The sequence below is a fragment of the Stylophora pistillata genome, unplaced genomic scaffold, assembly GCF_964205215.1.
Source record: "Stylophora pistillata unplaced genomic scaffold, jaStyPist1.2 SCAFFOLD_51, whole genome shotgun sequence".
NCBI lineage: Eukaryota > Metazoa > Cnidaria > Anthozoa > Scleractinia > Pocilloporidae > Stylophora > Stylophora pistillata.
Genome location: NW_028290757.1, coordinates 33,168 through 45,750, shown reverse-complemented (window position 1 = coordinate 45,750; position 12,583 = coordinate 33,168). Strand labels below are relative to the sequence as shown.

General features: G+C 42.6%; 1 protein-coding gene and 1 long non-coding RNA gene across 2 annotated transcripts; one reads left to right on the top strand and one right to left on the bottom strand.

Moving 5' to 3' along the window:
- The first annotated feature begins 1,110 nt into the window (after positions 1–1,110).
- On the top strand, positions 1,111–3,583 carry LOC148715994 (uncharacterized). The gene is made up of 2 exons (XR_015995721.1): positions 1,111–1,477; positions 2,386–3,583. It is a non-coding gene; the product is annotated as an uncharacterized LOC148715994 (long non-coding RNA).
- Positions 3,584–6,820: 3,237 nt separating this feature from the next.
- LOC148715993 (uncharacterized) lies at positions 6,821–11,471 on the bottom strand. Its single transcript, XM_088746172.1, has 5 exons — positions 10,937–11,471; positions 10,306–10,839; positions 8,781–9,568; positions 8,388–8,569; positions 6,821–8,253 (listed from the first exon to the last, which is right to left on the bottom strand). The coding sequence occupies exons 1-5, from the start codon at positions 11,062–11,064 to the stop codon at positions 7,540–7,542; spliced, it is 2,346 nt and encodes a 781-aa protein (XP_088602298.1). The 5' UTR covers positions 11,065–11,471; the 3' UTR covers positions 6,821–7,539.
- Positions 11,472–12,583: the final 1,112 nt, after the last annotated feature.

Below are 12,583 nucleotides of genomic sequence, written 5' to 3'. Positions count from 1 at the left end.
GGGTGGGATATCTCGCGGACTTAGGGCGTAGGTGAGTTTTTTCCGGGTAGGTGTAGGAGTCAAATGGTGCGGGCTGTCCAATTGGCCAAGGCAATCTGGTTGTGGTGATTTTTGCTGCGTTGCCTGTGCCTCGTGGCTTACAGGCGATAAATTCGAAGTCGAAGTCGAAGTCGGAGGATGTTGCGTGGTTTGATCGTGAAAGTCTAGGATCTGTGATTCGTCGTCGTCGGAAGCATAGCACAGGTCTACGAGAGAGGCCATCTTTTTTTCCCGCTGGTTTTTCTCTCTTAGGATGGGAGAAGAGATTGTTTTAACCCTTGAGTTGTCTTTTGCGGTGTTCAGTCGGCAGCGTTTGGAAGGAATAGAGGCCGATTAGGTGAGATCATGGACTTTTTAAAGTGGGGCTGTGTCGTCCCCTGGGGTTTGACGATTGGACAAAAAGTTGAATTTTTGAGAGCTTAATGCAGGCGCCGCGAGAGAGCTGGGGCTTCCAAAAACTGTTCCCTCAATAGTATAGACAGTGCAGCGCGCGCCTGTCACAGTCTCGTGTTTGTGAAATGCGCTGTTTAATTATGAGAGAATGATAAACTTTGAGGATGAGCTAAAAAGTTGAATTTTTGAGAGCTTAATGCAGGCGCCGCGAGAGAGCTGAGGCTTCGAAAAACTGTTCCCTCAATAGTATAGAAAGTGCAGCGCGCGCCTGTCACACTCTCGTGTTTGTGAAATGCGCTGTTTAATTATGAGAGAATGATAAACTTTGAGGATGAGCTAAAAAGTTGAATTTTTGAGAGCTTAATGCAGGCGCCGCGAGAGAGCTGAGGCTTCGAAAAACTGTTCCCTCAATAGTATAGAAAGTGCAGCGCGCGCCTGTCACACTCTCGTGTTTGTGAAATGCGCTGTTTAATTATGAGAGAATGATAAACTTTGAGGATGAGCTAAAAAGTTGAATTTTTGAGAGCTTAATGCAGGCGCCGCGAGAGAGCTGAGGCTTCGAAAAACTGTTCCCTCAATAGTATAGAAAGTGTAGCGCGCGCCTGTCACACTCTCGTGTTTGTGAAATGCGCTGTTTAATTATGAGAGAATGATAAACTTTGAGGATGAGCTAAAAAGTTGAATTTTTGAGGCCTTGATGCGGCCGCCGCGAGAGGGCTGGGGCTTAGAAAAACTTCCCTCGATAGACTAGAATGAATAATGTATGGCGTGCGGCTGGGAGAATCTGGAGTTTGTGAAAGGCGGTGTTTAGTTATGAGAGAATCATAAAGTTTGATCAGAATTAATAGAGGGAACGGGAAGTGGTTATGAAAGCCGGAGAAGTTCAAAGGATAAGAACAATGGGAGCCCTCTGAGGTTGAAGGTAGAAGTCACATTCAAAACAAGATGGCGCTTGCTATGGGGAGACGATTTGGAAGTTATTTTAGACATTTTAGAAGGTGATGAAAGAGTCAATCAGCAGTTTGTAGCAGCAGTTAAGCAGCATGTAAGTTGCGATTGTGCTAATTTAGGTGTGTAATTTCTTTCTACCGACCCAAAACGTTCGCTCGGTGGTATATTCGGGGCATGGCAAGTTACTGAGTCGAGTCAGCCTTTTAAAAATGTTACAGCCCCAAAAATTGGACTTAGATATACATGTCCTAGCTGCAATGACTGATCAGGGTTTTTCTGTAGAAGCTACACTGAATGTCTGGTTTCATATGAGAAGTACTTGCTGGAAACAGCTCACATGGAATTTTATTTATTTATTTATTTATTTATTTATTTATTTATAATAACTTCATTTGCCTAAATAATAAGATAATAATAATAATAATAATAATAATAATAATACAGACAGATAACAATAGAAATAACATCGAGATGCAAAAAGGCAAAAAGGGTCAAGCCAGAGAGGAACTCAATTCTCATTGACGGCAGCCCCCAGAATAAAAGCAATATGCAATAAAAATAAAACTAAAATGTAAAGGTAAAAATTATTGAAAAAACAAGTTAATTGATAAATGGATATTGGTGCAATATTATTGATATTATTTAAAAATGTGTTCTTTCAGTTTTTTTTTTAAACTTACTAGCAGAGCTAGAGCTAACTACTATGTCACTTGGCAAGTCATTCCAGATTTTTATATATTTATACCAAAAAGAGTTCTTGAGGATATTTGTTCGAGCATAAGGCGTCCAGATTTTGACATTGTTGGTAGATCTCGTCCGACTATTGGAGAAAGTTAAGTAATTACATATAAGTCTACTCTTGAAAAACCATTAATGAATTTGAATAATTGCACTAAACTAAGAAATTCACGACGCGAGTCGAGTGTTGGCCAGCCAAGATACTTCAAACGTTCACTATAGCAATATGTTGCACGAATCGTAATTTTTCTTTGTTGGTTGTAGGTCCAGCAACATGAAATGATCTGCAAAGACTGTGTGAACGACACAGCAGTCTTCACCAAGGATCCATTCAGCCTTTGAGCGTCAGCATACTTGCTGAAGTTGTGGCTTCCGCAATCAGGAAATTCAATGAAACTGAATTGTTACAAAAAGCTTGAGGGATGAACTAAGCAAGTATTCTTTTCAACAGCCAGAGGAAAGAGGTTTGGAATTCACTGGTATCAAATCAATGTATGATGGGTTTTTTAAAGAATTGAGACCTGGTGAAGTTTTTCAGAAATATCATGCAACAGTCCCGGTGAAGTCTAGGCAGTTCTTCACTGGACTGTCAAGGAATGCTGCCCCATTATGATGGTGGACTAAAGTTGCCGACTGCCTCATTGCATACTACTGTAAGAGAAGCAAGAACTCACTCTGGTGACAATGATCCCACCAGTACAGTACCATCTGAGGGGCAAAAGGGCTGGTCATGTGCTGCACAATTTGTGTGTGTGAGAAATATGCAAGAACCGGTACCGTGGAGAGCCAGCAAGCTATGGCAATACTAAAGGCTGGCAAACTCGACTGTATCAATGATTCAAACAAAGCATGCAAAATCTGATTTCAAGTAATAGAACCGTGGTGGGCTATGGTCAATTACAGAGCCAGCTCCAAGAGTGGTTTCACTAGGAATCGAAACTGTTACGATAACTCTCAAAGCTACTAGTGATAGTGATGGATTGATCATAACTGATCAAGGATGTATTGCATGGCATGACTACTTTGTGTGTGTACGGATATGCTCACAATTCTCCTTCCCAAAGGATGTGAGTGAGAAAAACAAGATCGAAGTGAAGCACACAACAGAGGGGAAGTGTCTTTGCAAGGAAATTAGTCAGAGTTGCTAATCAAATGAACAAGGGAAGCAAAGTTAAAGTTCTCCATTTATATTTCACTTACTTTTGTGAACAACAAATAGCAAAGTTGTTTACAACATTATGAAAAGAAGCTAGTTTCTAATGTTTAGTTCCAAACAATGTGACAATGCCAAATGAAAACTTTCCCATGTGAATGTGGAACTTGGTGTCAATACGATCATAGCTTGTTTGAATGGAATTTGGAGGATTATGGAAAACTACTTATGAATGATTTCATTCTAAAAACGTGTGTTAACCATTGTGTTAATCACTGTTTGATTGTGAAAAAGTGGTCTGTCATTTCATACTGGCATTTGTGGATGGCGTGCCAAAATGTTCTTCTCAATTTCACATTAAAAAAAACAAAAAAACACTTCCTATGCTTTCTGTCCTCTTACATTTGTTGTAGGACTGCAGAAGCAAGGCTACAACCTAATTGGCATTGTGTAGTTCCAGAAAATGTCCATACTCCGCTTAAAGAGAGGGTTGAAAATTCTTGGGAATGGGGGGAATCTCAAAGGCCAAAAGCCTCAAGGAAATGTATGAACCTTCATTGCAATTTCCAGAGTGTTGGGAGGGGGTCTTAAGAAAAGTCCCTTCTGTGGGGGGGAGGTATGGATAATATTTATAGAAGTACATAGGGCAAAAAAATTCCAACCTCCCAAACGAGGTCTCTAGTTTTAGTCACACAAACTTGACTTTTTCGTGGACCCTGACAAACCTAGAATTGCCATGAAATTTCTAACGAGCAATCTGACATTCTCTTTCGCTTAAATACGGTAGCATAGCCAGTAAACAGTAAACACTCTCGTGTTTGTGAAATGCGCTGTTTAATTATGAGAGAATGATAAACTTTGAGGATGAGCTAAAAAGTTGAATTTTTGAGAGCTTAATGCAGCCGCCGCGAGAGAGCTGGGCCTTCGAAAAACTGTTCCCTCAATAGTATAGAAAGTGCAGCGCGCGCCTGTCACACTCTCGTGTTTGTGAAATGCGCTGTTTAATTATGAGAGAATGATAAACTTTGAGGATGAGCTAAAAAGTTGAATTTTTGAGAGCTTAATGCAGGCGCCGCGAGAGAGCTGGGCCTTCGAAAAACTGTTCCCTCAATAGTATAGAAAGTGCAGCGCGCGCCTGTCACACTCTCGTGTTTGTGAAATGCGCTGTTTAATTATGAGAGAATGATAAACTTTGAGGATGAGCTAAAAAGTTGAATTTTTGAGAGCTTAATGCAGCCGCCGCGAGAGAGCTGGGCCTTAGAAAAACTGTTCCCTCAATAGTATAGAAAGTGCAGCGCGCGCCTGTCACACTCTCGTGTTTGTGAAATGCGCTGTTTAATTATGAGAGAATGATAAACTTTGAGGATGAGCTAAAAAGTTGAATTTGTGAGGGCTTGATGCGGCCGCCGCGAGAGGGCTGGGCCTTAGAAAAACTGTTCCCTCGATAGACTAGAATGAATAATGTATGGCGTGCGGCTGGGAGAATCTGGAGTTTGTGAAAGGCGGTGTTTAACTATGAGAGAATCATAAAGTTTGATCAGAGTTAATAGAGGGAACGGGAAGTGGTTATGAAAGCCGGAGAAGTTCAAACGGTAAGAAGAATGGGAGCCCTCTGAGGTTGAAGGTACAAGTCACATTCAAAACAAGATGGCGCTTGCTATGGGGAGACGATTTGGAAGTTATTTTAGACATTTTAGAAGGCGATGAAAGAGTCAATCAGCAGTTTGTAGCAGCAGTTAAGCAGCATGTAAGTTGCGATTGTGTTAATTGAGGTGTCTAATTTCTTTCTACCGACCCAAAACGTTCGCTCGGAGATATATTCGGGGCATGGCAAGTTACTGAGTCGAGTCAGCCTTTTAAAAATGTTACAGCCCCAAAAATTGGACTTAGATATACATGTCCTAGCTGCAATGACTGATCAGGGTTTTTCTGTAGAAGCTACACTGAATGTCTGGTTTAATATGAGAAGTACTTGCTGGAAACAGCTCACATGGAATTTTTTAGCTGGTTGTAGCAATATGTTGCACGAATCGTAATTTTTCTTTGTTTGTTGTAGGTCCAGCGACATGAAATGATCTGCAAAGCATGCAAAATCTGATTTCAAGTAATAGAACCGTGGTGGGCTATGGTCAATTACAGAGCCAGCTCCAAGAGTGGTTTCACTAGGAATTGAAACTGTTACAATAACTCTCAAAGCTACTAGTGATAGTGATGGATTGATCATAACTGATCAAGGATGTATTGCATGGCACGATTACTTTGTGTGTGTACGGATATGCTCACAATTCTCCTTCCCAAAGGATGTGAGTGAGAAAAACAAGATCGAAATGAAGCACACGACAGAGGGGAAGTGTCTTTGCAAGGAAATTAGTCAGAGTTGCTAATGAAATGAACAAGGGAAGCAAAGTGAAAGTTCTCCATTTCTATTTCACTTACTTTTGTGAACAACAAATAGCAAAGTTGTTTACAACATTATGAAAAGAAGCTAGTTTCTAATGTTTAGTTCCAAACAATGTGACAATGCCAAATGAAAACTTTCCCATGTGAATGTGGAACTTGGTGTCAATACGATCATAGCTTGTTTGAATGGAATTTGGAGGATTATGGAAAACTACTTATGAATGATTTCATTCTAAAAGCGTGTGTTAACCATTGTGTTAATCACTGTTTGATTGTGAAAAAGTGGATGGCGTGCCAATGTTCTTCTCAATTTCACATTAAAAAAAAAAAAAAAAACACACTTCCTATGCTTTCTGTCCTCTTACATTTGTTGTAGGACTGCAGAAGCAAGGCTACAACCCAATTGGCATTGTGTAGTTCCAGAAAATGTCCATACTCCGCTTAAAGAGAGGGTTGAAAATTCTTGGGAATGGGGGGAATCTCAAAGGCCAAAAGCCTCAAGGAAATGTATGAACCTTCATTGCAATTTCCAGAGTGTTGGGAGGGGGTCTTAAGAAAAGTCCCTTCTGTGGGGGGGAGGTATGGATAATATTTATAGAAGTACATAGGGCAAAAAAATTCCAACCTCCCAAACGAGCTCTCTAGTTTTAGTCACACAAACTTGACTTTTTCGTGGACCCTGACAAACCTAGAATTGCCATGAAATTTCTAACGAGCAATCTGACATTCTCTTTCGCTTAAATACGGTAGCATAGCCAGGATATTTAGAAATTCCTGTAAAGAGTCGTGCTACTACACAGCATTTTTACAGTTTGACTTTTTTTGGGCATGGCCACTTGGCATCGGTAAGCTGTTCCCAAGATTTCTTCCCATCTTTCCTTCCTTTGGTATTGCCACTCTGACATGAAATGGATCTCTCCATTCTAATGGTGTTACTATTGTAACCAAACTGATGAAGAACTGAAACCTGTAACAAAATGTTGATGATTGATATGGATGATTTAATAACATACGACTTGGAATCATTTGAGTAAGGAGATATTTAGATTTAATGTTTGAGTTTGGATTTTCTGATTTCAGTATGACTCTTTTTCATAGATTTGAATGCAATTGCGCTCTGCAATTTTCCAAAAATAATATGTCCAAATCTATTTGCGAAAAAAAAAAAAAAAAAAAAAATAGAAGAGAAGAAAACACCTGTAAGATATCAAAAACCCAACCCTTAGAGCAACAATTTAAGATACACACACACACACACAGTGGTTGTTTTCGTTGTAAAACAAGATTTAATGGAGTGGCTTCAGTTTACAAGCGTCCTCCTGAAATAAAACTAGTAGTAGTAGTAGTAGAATCTTTATTTATACACGATAACAATTCAAGGTAAAAAGCTTGTGGGCTCGTGTACTTAACAAAATAGTATCTAGCCAACTTATGATTATACTGAGACACATTTCAAACTAAATAAGAAGCTACACTACAATAAAACATTCAATTTCCTCTCAAACTTAAAAGTACTTGTAATCAGTTGATCTATTCCTAGCCGTCGAACCTGATGAACTGGTAAAAAGTAAAGCTTGTGAAGTGATTGTTTCTCCTGAGATTCTTAAGGGCGAAACTACCTACATTTTTGACAAGATGGTTAACATAGCTAACATAGTACCGAACCTCTATATGCTAAAGAGTCCTAGACCGGCGATCGGTCGCGCCGGTGAGTGACGAACAGAACATGACAGCGAGAACGAGGAAGGAAGGAAGGAAGGAAGGAAGAAAAACAAACTAACCCTAACACAATTGAAAAATCTGAACGCGTGCAAAGTCCAAGTCATTCGCAGGCGCAGTCACTGCCATTTAGAATAGGACACTTTTCAGGTTTGGAGAGAGGGGGTCAGAAAGTCCTTCCAGGAAGAATCGTCGGGCAACCTCTTACGGATGGCTTCCAGAGCCAGCAGTTTGGCCTGTCGACCGCGTTGGGCGATGACCGTGTTTGCTACCCTCCGCAGCTGTTCCCAGAAGGCCGCTCGACCACTGGACAATTGAACGCAGAGCAGCTGGGGCACCAGCAGGGCTAGCTCCCCGATGCGTCGGATGCACTGCAACCTATTTCTTTCCACTTCTAAAAGGGAGCACAGCAAGGCCTTTACAGACTGCTTCCTCGTAGTTTTCTGGCCGGGGGGCAATGACTTGGGGACTGCCAGCTCGTAGAGTTGGTGGACGGCCACCGCACTGGCCAGCAGTCGGCTGAAGAGGGCGCCCTTGCTAGTGGAGCTCCTAGCGAGGAGATGGCAGAGATCCAGGTGGCGAGCAAACACCCTGCAGACGGGACATGGTGGTTGTCGCCGACAGGGGTCTGCTGGCTCCATCTGCGGCCAAAATCGACCGGCCTTCAGGGCACAGCTCTCCTCTGGGCAGTCACAGGCAGCGGCGCAAATGACAAAGAGGCTTGCCATCTTCTCGGCCACCATTTGACGGTGCGCGTCTGCGACTCGCTGGCTGGTGGCCTCTTGCACTGCCTCCGGATCTTCTTTCCAAGCGCGTCCTCCTGCATTTGCCGCTGTGCTGGCCATGGCAGTTTGTAGTTCCTGTTGGGACAGACAACAAGAAGGGGAAACAAGATTGACGATATACATCACCAGTGCGCCAGGAGGCACCACACAAATGATCCAACAGGGTTTAACAGTGATGATCTGATCGGTGATCACGAATGTAAGTTTACCTCTTGGCGAAGTGGCTGGTGGTCTCTGAAGAAGTTTGACACGGCCTGCCACGTTTCCTCGTCGGGGAAATCCTCCATTCGGAGACCCGGCACCGACGAGTGCCTCAGGCCCCAGCGATCCTCTGCCTCTGCTTGCGCTGTCTGCCCTTCGCCTTGGCCTGTGGTCGTCGCTCCTGCTCCAGCTGTCATTTAAAAAGTGAAAAAAAATAAATAAATAAATAATAATAATAAAATAAAATCAAATAAATAAATAGATAAATAGATAAATAGATAAATAAATTAATAAATAAATAATGTGAACAGAAAAAAAACCAAAAAAAAACCGAACAAAACAGACAATCAAACAAAAGGCAGCAGTTGGTTAACGCGGTTGCTTTTCAGCCTTATCATTACCTGGTTGTCCGCCCTCAGGCAGCGCCCTTTCTTCCGTGCGCGTCGCCTTGGTTCTAGCAGCGCCTACAGAGGAAGCCCTTCTCTTCTTTCTTCTGGCAAGGCCGGCGACAGCCGTGGAGGTGGTGGCTTCTGCTGCCCTTTCGGCCCCACCGCCGTCCCCTTCGGACGAGGAGTCACTCTGCTGCCCAGGTTGGCTAGCTAGCCGCGCGAGCAGATCGCAGAGCAGTCTGTCCGTCTCTCGGGAGGACTGGCGTTGCGCAGTGCCGTCGCTGGACGACTTGCCGATTTCCCGCATGACGCTTTGCGGACACTCTATCAGGGGTTCGTCGGCGTCGTCGTCTTCCTCGTTGCTAGGGCTGGATCCCTCCGCGGCTGACGACTCGTCGCCCTCTCTCCAAGCTGGGTTCAGGTTGGAGTGAAGCGTTTCTAAGGTCTCCGGCGATAGGGCTTCAAAGGTGCCGAAGCTCACGCCGTACTCCACCATGGCGGACGCAAGGTACTGCGGACAGAATGTTCCGCTCTGATATCTGATGGCCGCGTACCTGAGGTTTAGGAGTCGCGCCCTGCTGAGACCTGAGCCCGCGGTGGTTGCCCGACTTACCAAGCAGGCCACGTCGCACACAGCCAGTCGCCTCAACGTCAAATTACTGGCTTTCGCCGACACTGTTATGTTGCCCGGTAGAAAACCCCCGTGGTCTTGCGTAACGAGCTTCCTGGGAAAGCCGTGCGTGTATTCTGGGCTGGCCAGGGACCAGGGAGGTGCATTCCAGACCATGATATTTCCAAACCTACATGGAGACGAAGGATTACCAAAGAAGAATTGAGGAAAGAAATGGATTGATTCATTTACTTAAGTATTTCTACAAAGTACACGAAAAACAGAGACACAAAACTGAAAGAGAAACCGAAAAAAAAAAAAAAAAAAAAAACTGAAACAAAAAACTAAGCATCCTATTGCCCCTCCATTCCCTAGATCTAATACGCTCACGCAAAAAGGAGGCAAAAACTAGAATCTAAGAGCTACAAACCGAGTGGGTTTGTAGCTCCGACGACATTTAGGACAGATTATTTTAAAAGTGCGATAATGTTCGCCATCAAAGACATGTAAGAGTCTTTTAAAGTCAAAATCCTGAAGCTCGCCCCTAAAAGAGCCAAGGGGCTCTGACTGCCTAGCATCAACTGGAATATGTTTCATATGTTTGTTGTTAACTGGAATATTGTTCCACAAAAGGAATCATTCTAATCGAGTCAAAGTCTCTGCAAGTAGATGCTTTGCTCATATTTGGTTTAATTCAGGGGAAAAGCTGAGCATCCTTCCTAGGCGAGTCTGACTGGCCGGTAACAGGTGATAAAAAATGATCCAAAGGTCCGGCGGGCTAGATCTATCTGTCCACGAAGTCATTTAAAGAAGAGAAAAAAATAGGAGATCTAAATACTCCGACCATTAGCCAAGGGGTAAGAGTTTAAGCCTAACGCGGAAATCAAATCCAATCATATGAAAATGAAAAAAAAACCAGCGACCTACCTGTCCAAGCGAACCAGGTTTAAATTGCTGTCTAAAGGCGCTTGTCTGCTAGTTAGGGCTTCGGTCAACTTTGCCCCGTCACGTCGGAAAAGTTCCCACTTGTTCAGGTCTCTGAGTAGATGTTTGCGACGGGGAGACTTCTGGGTTGGATCAGACGGAGAGGGCAAAGGAAGCGTGTCTTTCCACCCAATCTCTAGGCTGCGTGTGCAGTAACTTATTGCGCTGGCTGCGTCTTCGAAGGTAAGTGCGTTGGAGACCCTCTCCTCATCAGAGTCGCGAGGCACTATGTGTCTTGGCAGCGTCAGACTGTCCAGCAAGAACAAATCAAAGTTGAAGGCTAGAGGCCTGTCCGGGGATTCTGCGAATGCCAAGGGAAAGTATGGCTGTACAGTCTCCGCGTCCCTTTGGACGGAAAGTGCCTCCTGTTTTCGGTAAAAGGACTGACTGCTCTCCTCTACAAGTTCCTCTTCTGGCACTAAAAATGTCCTGTCCCCGGGCGTCTGCACGTCTTCCTCATCATCGTGGTCGTCAGCTCTGTCGGCGCAAAAACCTCCTATTAGACCATTACCCTACGGCTACCAAAAGAGAAAAGGGAAAAAAATGGGCCAAGTAGAGGAGCGATTTGACCCACCTCCTACCACCTTCTGCTGCAGCCTCTGTGTCAAGCAACTGTCTGAAAATCCAAGACAGACACACTTTTTGTTTGTTGTTTTTTGTTTTACACAAGTAACAATGGGAATAGATACAGATTGTGGCCATTTCCAGAACGTACCGAGTGCGCGCGACAAAATTGTACACCAAAGATATATCGCAGATCCTGGGTTACTAAAAACAAACAGAAAACATGAGGATCCTACCTTGCTCCAGCGCCACTGGTTTTTCGACTTCTCTGGTTTTTCCTACACAGAACAAGATACGCGATCGTGTTAAGTTGTCTAGGCTCGTTCCAAATGCATTTGAAATCACGGTGAAATGAACTAGCTACGCCTGCTGCCCCAAGAAGTGAAACCATAGGTTAAGAAGGCATAATCGGCGGTTTGACCAGAATATCCGAGTTCACGTCGAATGCCTTACAAAAGTCAAGTAAGCTATCTTTCTCAAAAGTTTCAGCGTAATAGTGGAATTCTCTCTGAACTCTGTCATGAAAACAGAGAACAGATTTCACGGCTTTACCCTGGTTCCACGTGTCATCATCATTTAGTTGATATCATTTACCTTCTTGGTGGACTCTTGTCGTCTCTGCCACTACCGTCGTCACTCTCTTGCGAGGATCTACGAGAATAATGAGAATCATAATAATAATAATCATAATAATAATAATAATAATAATAATAATAATAATAATAATAACAATAATAGGACTCTAGATTTGCCATTCACCTTTCTCTTTTCTGTATAGTTTTAGATATGCTTTTACTTATCAGATTATTAGACTTTGAATCTGTTCAGATTTGACTCCGTTATCTATAGTTTTCCAGACGCTTTGAAAGAAAAAAAAAAAAAAAGGTGCAGATGTGAGCCGAAAGTGAGTTCTTTTTCATCGTTTTATTCGCTGTTAATATTTTGTATTGCAGAAGATTTGATGGAAACTATTGCTATATGATAGTAAGGGAAATAATAAGGAATCATAGTAAGGCATAATGATAAGGAATAACAGCAAGGCAATGAGAAAGCTATTTCTGGGAATCATAGCTAAAGCCAGGAATACTGAGCCAAGAAGTGTTCAGCATTATTATCATAGCTATCATTATTATGAACCGAGGTGTGTATGCACTCGCTTTTCTTAAATTTTTATCAGACATTTCAATGTATTTTTCGATTTTTAAGCATTTTATCGGAATAATAATAGTTATAAAACAAAAACAAGACAAAACAAAACGGAAACAAAACAAAAGAAAAACCAACAGTTTTTTCGCCCAATGTAAAAGCAAAATAATTATAGTGATCGCTTGAGGCTTTCAGTCGGAATTCGCCAAGTAAATATTTGGCTGTTAGATTCGCTCCGACGAACGAAGGGCTAACGCTCGAAAGGTCAGCTTTTATAATCGTAACGGTGGCCAATTTACCATTTCAACTTTGTTGATATGTTCAAATTATTTCCTTACCCCCACCGACGCAGCCCCAAACATTTTCTTTAGAAACTATCGGCCTTTATTCATTTGGCTGTTAGGTTTGAGACGAGTTTTTCGAAGTGTGTCACCAGATAGCCATTTTATAGTATGGCCACGATCGCATCTTTCGATGGTGAACTAGCTAGAAAACCAAAATAATATTTAGA